The 8,265-nt window shown below is 38.4% G+C and overlaps 1 protein-coding gene across 1 annotated transcript in view; it reads left to right on the plus strand.

Moving 5' to 3' along the window:
• Rcd-1 (Required for cell differentiation 1) overlaps window positions 1-5,892 on the plus strand; it is a 14,354-nt gene extending 8,462 nt beyond the window's left edge. Inside the window, exons 2-7 of the mRNA XM_070118744.1 lie at window positions 46-176; window positions 906-1,071; window positions 1,518-1,667; window positions 1,947-2,105; window positions 2,371-2,498; window positions 3,074-5,892. Of these exons, the coding sequence (XP_069974845.1) occupies window positions 46-176; window positions 906-1,071; window positions 1,518-1,667; window positions 1,947-2,105; window positions 2,371-2,498; window positions 3,074-3,248 (909 nt within the window). The 3' untranslated portion in view covers window positions 3,249-5,892. The remainder of the gene's footprint in view (window positions 1-45; window positions 177-905; window positions 1,072-1,517; window positions 1,668-1,946; window positions 2,106-2,370; window positions 2,499-3,073) is intronic.
• The last annotated feature ends 2,373 nt before the right edge of the window (window positions 5,893-8,265 follow it).

An 8,265-nucleotide genomic window follows, 5' to 3' on the forward strand; every position in this document is an offset into this window, starting at 1 on the left:
AAAGGTACACTATGAATATTTCACTCATAATGCTTGTCTTTGCAGGGAGCAACTCCAGGTCAGAGATTTCTAGGGACAGGCAGTGGGATAACAAGTGCTGAGAGAGACAAGATTTATCAATGGATCATCGAGCTTGCCAATCCTGACACTCGGGAAAATGCCCTTCTCGAACTCAGGTACGTCGTGGTTCGACACAGGAACTTTTACACCTGTACAGCTGTCAGAAAAAGTTCCTGTTTCCTGTGTATTATAGTAGTAAATATGATATTGTCCAACTTGAAGACGTCTGGCACGGCCTACACATTTATCCATCGTTAGACTTTGAATATTTGTTTATTAATAGATGGTTATGTTATCTCTACTGACAGTGACATATATCTTGACAGTATGAAGTAACATGGGATGTATGATTGTCTTGAGGCAGATGCGCTGTGAAATGTTAAATGGTTTTCTCCCATATTTAGTGTTCTGTAATTATTGTTTAGCAATAATGATGATAGTAATGATAGTACTGTTGATAGTAATGATAATGATAATGTTGTTGTTGATGATAATAATAATATAATGATAATAGTAATAATGAAGTTAAAAGTGATGATAAGGATGATGGTAATAATAGGGATGATAATGATGATTGTAATTATGATGATAATAGTGATAATAATGATGATGGTGATAATAGTGATAATTGTAGTGATAATTATTATGGTAAAAATAAGAATATTAAGAATGAGGATATAAGTAGTTAATAATGACAGCTAATGATAATGACAATAACAAAAATTTGTTATCTAAGGGAAAGAAAATGAGAGAGGGAAGTATTTGTATTTTCATAGTTTTATTTTTATTTTTCATTTTTCCCCATGAATCAATTTCTCCACATTAATCGATTCTAATCCCCGCAGTAAGAAACGTGAGTCAGTCCCCGACTTGGCACCGCTGCTGTGGAACTCCTTCGGCACCATTGCGGCTTTGCTCCAGGAGATCATCAACATTTATCCTGCCATCAACCCAGCGACGCTCACTGCCCACCAGAGCAATAGGGTCTGCAATGCCCTGGCACTCCTGCAGGTATGGATAGTCGTGTGTTGCAGGGTCGTTGCCTGCGGACAGACCGTTGCGACATGTTGCAAAGGTGTGAATGAGAATGATAAACTTGTGATACAAGGTGTGTGTAGGCGGGGGGGGGTAAGTTGTAGTTGTAGTTGTTTTTATGTATTCGTCTGCCATCACCCCATGTCAAGCCGGAATTGACATGGTGTTAAAAAGATACCATTGGTAGTCAGAGACAACGAATGTGATAGTTATAAGAAATTAGTGTAATTTAGGCTTGTGAAGGAACATTTAGAATTCTAAATGTATTGTTGCAACATCATGTACTTTGGCATTGATATTGTAAGTAGACATGTGATTCATTGTTACATATAGTTGCAATAGAAGTACAGATCCTGATCATAATTATTGTGAATCCAAGATCTGCATTTAGTCTTTCTATTCACCACATTTCTCTTCAACAGTGCGTAGCCTCACACCCTGAAACACGATCTCAGTTTCTCGCTGCTCACATTCCGCTGTACCTGTATCCGTTCTTGCAAACCGTCAGCAAGACCCGGCCGTTTGAATACCTCCGTCTCACATCCCTCGGAGTAATTGGTGCTCTTGTGAAGGTAAGTGAGGGAAGGGAGGCTCAGAAAAGGAAGGCTTTCCGTTTGGGGATGTCTGGTATTTTCCTTTGTATTTGGAGGTTTCATTTGATTTTGTATCATAGAGTTATTTTTGAAGGGGAAGGCTGTGACTTGAACGTATCATGAAGTTGTGTTTTTAAAGTATTCATACATAACATGCAATATTTTCATTTCTACTATTTCAAAGAATACAGTCACAGAAAAGTCAAATCTGATATCCTAACTTTAGAAATTTATTCCTGTTTTCCCTCGCCAAAACAGACGGACGAGCAAGAGGTGATCAACTTCCTGCTCACGACAGAGATCATTCCGCTCTGCCTTAGGATCATGGAGTCGGGGTCCGAGCTGAGCAAAACCGTTGCCACATTCATCCTGCAAAAGATTCTGCTCGATGAGACTGGCCTAAACTACATATGTCAGGTCTGTTCCTTCTGTGTTGATGTAAATTTTTGTTGCCCCTCCATTATCTGTTCCTCTTTTTTCCTTCTTCTTCTTCTTCATCTTCGTCGTCATTTTCTTCTTTTCTTTCATTCTTTCTTTCTTTCTACGATGATTTCTGATATATTATATTTGTTAGAGTTTTTACGGGAAATATTTTTTACATATACTTCGGAAATATCAAATTGAAATTAAAAAGGGGATTTATAGATCACATTATTAACTCCTTTTTTTTTGTGACTTGCAGACCTATGAGAGATTCTCTCATGTTGCAATGATCTTGGGTAAAATGGTCATTGCTTTGGCAAAGGAACAATCTGCTCGTCTTCTAAAACACGTAATCCGCTGTTATTTAAGACTCTCAGATAATCCAAGGTAAGATTGATTGTTTTACTTCTGTCTATTCTCTCTTTCATATATATTTATGCAGGGGGTTGCCAGGGTGCAGTGGTGACACAGGCAGATAGGGTCTGTTAGGGCCTCCAATCATAGTGTTGTTTGAATCACACTGTGGTCCAAGGTTAAGAAGATTATCTTAAACAGCATCTACATGTCACATATAAGTCCCTCAAAGGATCATGCTAACCCTGGCAGACGAGGGAGTCCAAGACATCAAATCAATTTGCATATGTACATGTGCATATACATACATACCCATGTGTTTGGCTATGGTATAATTGTATTTGTATGTAAACATAGTCATATTCCATTTCTTCAAAGAGAATAGGTAGATATTAAATTTACTTTTAGCTTATTATATATTTTTTTGTCTTATTGCTTTTTACTCTTCTCAGAGATGGATAATTTCACTTGCTATTTATATGTGCACAGTCATTTACGACAGAGTATTCATATTATCTTCTAGGTTTCAGTAATTTTAACTGCGTACTATTTATGTATAGATTTACTGTGATTGAGATGGAATAGAACTAGAATTTATAAACTTTCAGGGCCAGAGAAGCTTTACGACAGTGCTTGCCAGACCAGTTGAAGGACCAGACCTTCGGTGCCTGCTTAAAGGACGACAAGTCAACCAAGCATTGGCTCCAGCAGCTCTTGGCAAATCTGGAATCTACTGCCGCTGCAGATCACCGAATTACGCTTCCGCCTCTTGCTGCCCAGTGATGTTGTTTGGAAGAAGAGAAAATGAGGTTTCTAGGAAGCTACACCTCAGGGAGTGTGGGTCCCACAATGTAAGTCAGCACGCGATGTAGTTTCTTCTGGTTCAAAGAAAGCAGCATTGTGCAGCATGTGGAAAGCAGCCTATAGGGTCACTAGGTGTCTTTGTGTGGAACATTGATCACCCAGAATGACTGTCACAGAAACATGCGGCAAACTATATTCTGCAGCCCACACTCCAAGAGACATACCTTCCTGTCACCAAAATGGGGCTCTGTGTCATGTGAATCTTCTAACTACAGCACGTGTGTTTGTATGTGTGTCAAGGCTGCTTATGTGGTGGTTATGACTAGATGAATATTTTTGGAGGCATAATTTTGTAATGCCTCTCATAACCTGGACTGAGATGGCAGCATGTCGTGATATTATGAACTGTGCTTGGCGTAATCTAAGCATTATTAATGGATATTGTGCTTGTGGACTTAGCCAAAAGCAATTTTGATTTTGCAAGGCTCTTAAACAAGTGATTTTTCATTTGCTAGGCTGTTGAATAAGTTAATGAAGAAGAACTCTAGCTTTGCAAAGCAGAGGCTGTACTTACCAAATGTGGGTAATCATTTTGCCATTGTGTAACAAAAATGTGCAGTGGAGGTTATAGTTGTTACTGGGTCAAGCCAGGAACAAGCTAGGGGTTATTTGTTTTCCTCCATGAGGTAGACATGTAAGACAGAGGATTTAAAAGTAAAAGGGAAGGCTTAAGAGTTGTATTCAGGTGGCGATCAAACCCAGTTACAGATACTGAAACACAATGTTATGATGCTCCCAGTAATTCTCCTTTTACTATTCAGCTCTGGATAAGATATGCCAAATCAAGTGAATTTTAAAGTGTTTGCTTAATCAAGTGACTGAAAAGCTTGACAGGTGTGCATGAAAGGTGTGTGGTTAAGAGCATCGTCGCACAAGACAGCGGTGTGCTCACATGTTTAACTGGTTTGGAAACTTCCCCTGGATGTGGCCTTAAAGAATACTCTTCCTCATTTGTACCTGCCAACTGAAGCCAAATTTTTGGGCTTTATGTAATCACCTGACACTTGCTTTGATTGCTGTGCTGGTGAAGATGCTCGACCAATGTGTAACTTTTTCACTCCTCGAAACTTGGTGAAGCAATGGACACAGTGCCTGGCATTGACCAAACAGGAGATTAACAGTATAATTTTTACCGTGAAATTTGCTGTGCATTTAATCCTTTGATGAGCTAGCTTTGGGACATGAATGTGGGAACTGATGATGTAAGTAAACTTTTAAACAGAGAGGAATTTCTGATAGAATTCACAATTTAGCAGGAATTTAAAAAAAAGAACAGACAAAAGAATTGATAGTAGGAGGAATTGTGAAAATATAGATAAACAGTTTAAAGAAATAAGTGACATTTTACAATTTGAATGGCTTTTTAATTTTTTTCTTTATAACTGGAAAGATGTCTTCATTTTAGCCACTTCTGGAAATTTGGTGTTATATCAAAAATAACCAAAACAGGGTAAGTGTCACATGCCATGTCAAAAAAGAGAATTAAATGAAACTACAGTGTTGAGAAAGGGCTTTTATATTACGTAGAGTTGTACAGTCCATATTTAGGAAGTAGTTTTCTGTGATTTCATAGAGAAAGGTAAAAACTATTTTTGAGTGTGTACATATTTCATCAGTCAGATTCAGAGACTTATTCTGCAGAGGCAATAGTGAGGACTACTAGTCTCACATTTCCGTCAAACGCTTTAAGAAAAAAATCCGCAGGGAATATGGGTAGCACTAGGAAGTGTTGCTCAGATTTTGAGTTTTATAACTATTATGTTAAATTCAGATGGTATGATAACAGAGGTTCATTTGTAAGGGATATTGCATGCAGGTTAACAGGTAAACAACAGTTATTTAAGATAATAACAGTTGTCACAGTGAAATTCTTCATAGCACATAAAACTACCATGAATACTTTACTCTTTTCCAAGGAGTTTATAGGTTTTAGGGAACAGTTGTACAATCATATTTGGTTATCATGATGAAGAAAGTATTGCTTCTGATCTGTGATTCACTGTTGTATTGTACACCTCAGCAATGCAGTGTTTTACGTTTGTTTCCCAATACTTTTTTTTTTTTTTTTTTTTTTTTTTATGAATAAAGTTCTTTTGTATTTTGAGAGAGATCTTATAATAGACTGTTCAGATAAAAACCAGAATATGATTACTATGGCCTGTTAATTCTGTACGAGTTTATCAATATTATTCAAGTGTTCTTATTAACATACTGATAGGATAAGAATTAGGATACTCTTCTAAATTCTCACTCAATTGTTCCTCTATGTCTTGTACACCACCATTCACCATTTCAGTCACATTTCTCCATGTGTTGGAACTGTAAAAATGTGCATGCATTGAAGAAAAATGAACCAGGGTCAAGAATTGTATTTTGAATTGTAAAACTATAAAAATTGGAGAATGTCAGATGTTACCGTATTAAGTGCATTAAGATTAAGAGATTGGGATGAAAAGTCTCATGCCATCAAAATTTCAGCTGCTCGGTGTTGTGTTGTTTCACTGTTCGCAAGGACGATCTTCCAAGTCAGTTTCAGAAATGAAGTATTCTCAGTTGAGTGAAACGAGGCTGCCTTTTATTAACCTTTGAATATGATGGTCGAGTTTAAATACGTATGATTTTTTTCATTTTAGTATTTTGATTAAGACAGAGAGAGAGAAAAAGGAAAGTGTTTTTGTTATATATTATATTGTATTGATATGTAAAATCTCGGTAAATTTAAAAGTTTGAATATCTCTGCTGACAGCCTAGAAATTGTAAATTTTTTCTTTCTTTCTCTCTCTCTCTCTCTCTCATTCACTTTCAAAAAATAATTTATTGGCATAAACCATATATGAATAGCATTTGAAATTGCTAATGTGTAGAGGAAACAAAATAGAAAAATCATGTAGTTGTTTTCTAAGAAACATATGGCATTATATAATAGTTTATGCTGATCCAAGTGAAATTTTATCAGCTGTCCAATGCAGTAGTCAGCTTTAATATATAACCAATTGATTTTTAAGAACTTATGAAAAGAAACAACTGGCAGCAATAGTACTATAGACTGCCAGAAAGAGGATTCTGAAGCAATTTTGGTCTTAAATTAGCCAAAGATTTTGCTCAATAGTATAGACATAACTGCAAAGGTGTGCCATATATTGATACTTTTCTGAATGTTGTCATTGAAGCAAATCACTGCTAATTAACATTGGTATACCTTTTGAGTTGACGAGAGTGCAAGAGGTATGTGAGGGAAAAAAGTTAGTTGTATCTTATTTCATTTATTGCAAATGTGCATGATGATTCTGTCTCTTTCGCTTTTAGTGCTATATGACCTTTGATGTCTAGCACATTTATTTTCTTGTCATTATTACTTTCTTTCTCTTCCTTCCTCTCTCTCTCTTTCTTTTTTTCTCTCTTTTTTTCCTCTCCCTCTCATGCTTTCTCTCTCTCTCTCTCTTTTTTTTTCTCTCCCTCTCACTTTCTCTCTCTCTCTCTTCTCTCTCTCTCTCTCTCTCTCTCTCTCTCTCTCTCTCTCTCTCTCTCTCTCTCTCTCTCTCTCTCTCTCTCTCTCCCTCTCACTCTCACTCTCTCTCTCACTCTCACTCTCACTCACACTCACACTCACACTCACACTCTCACTCTCACTCTCACTCTCACTCACACTCACACTCACACTCACACTCTCTCACACTCACACTCTCTCACACTCACACTCTCTCACACTCACACTCACACTCTTTCTCACACTCACACTCACACTCACACTCTCTCTCTCTCTCTCACTTGCACTCTCACTCTCACTCTCACTCTCACTCTCACTCTCTCTCTCTCTCTCTCTCTCTCTCTCTCTCTCTCTCTCTCTCTCTCTCTCTCTCTCTCCCTGTCTCTCTCTCTCTCTCACTCTCACTCTCACTCTCACTCTCACTCTCACTCTCACTCTCACTCTCACTCTCTCTCTTTCTCTCTCTCTTTCTCTCACTCTTTCTCTCTATTTCTCTCTCTCTCTCTCTCTCTCTCTCTCTCTCTCTCTCTCTCTCTCTCTCTCTCTCTCTCTCTCTCTCTCTCTCTCTCTCTCTCACTCTCACTCTCACTCTCACTCACACTCTCCCTCACACTCACACTCTCTCTCACACTCACACTCTCTCTCACACTCACACTCTCTCTCACACTCACACTCTCTCTCACACTCACACTCTCTCTCACACTCACACTCTCTCTCACACTCACACTCTCTCTCACACTCACACTCTCTCTCACACTCACACTCTCTCTCTCTCTCTCTCTCTCTCTCTCACACTCACACACTCTCTCACTCTCACACTCTCTCTCAGACTCTCACTCTCTCTCTCTCACACTCACTCTTTCTCTCACACTCACTCTTACTCTCTCTCTCACACTCACTCTTACTCTCTCTCTCTCACACTCACTCTTACTCTCTCTCTCACACTCACTCTTACTCTCTCTCTCACACTCACTCTTACTCTCTCTCACACTCACTCTTACTCTCTCTCACACTCACTCTTACTCTCTCTCACACTCACTCTCTCTCTCTCTCTCTCTCTCTCTCTCTCTCTCTCTCTCCCTCCGCTATATGACCTTAGATGTCTATCACATTTAACCATGAACCATTAACCATTGATTTTAACCATTATCCACCTCAACTAATTTCGCTGTCTTGTCTTCTCCATCTTTCTTTATCTTTCTCTGCTGCATCCCCTTCTTCTGTCCACTTCCCGAGAGTTTTGTGCCAGTCCTGAACGGCCTTCGTACTCCTGTTTGTTCTCTCTTTACACTTATTATTATTAGCCAACAGCTCTCTACAACCTTTGACATCTTAACACATTTTATTCTCATCGTCAACTAATTTTTACCCATTTCGCCACAGTACTTTATCATGGTGCTGTTTCACCTCTGATGGCGGGCTCATTTATTTGTCTTTTGACCTTTAATC

The sequence above is a fragment of the Penaeus vannamei genome, chromosome 42 (genome assembly GCF_042767895.1).
Source record: "Penaeus vannamei isolate JL-2024 chromosome 42, ASM4276789v1, whole genome shotgun sequence".
Taxonomy (NCBI): Eukaryota; Metazoa; Arthropoda; class Malacostraca; order Decapoda; family Penaeidae; genus Penaeus; species Penaeus vannamei.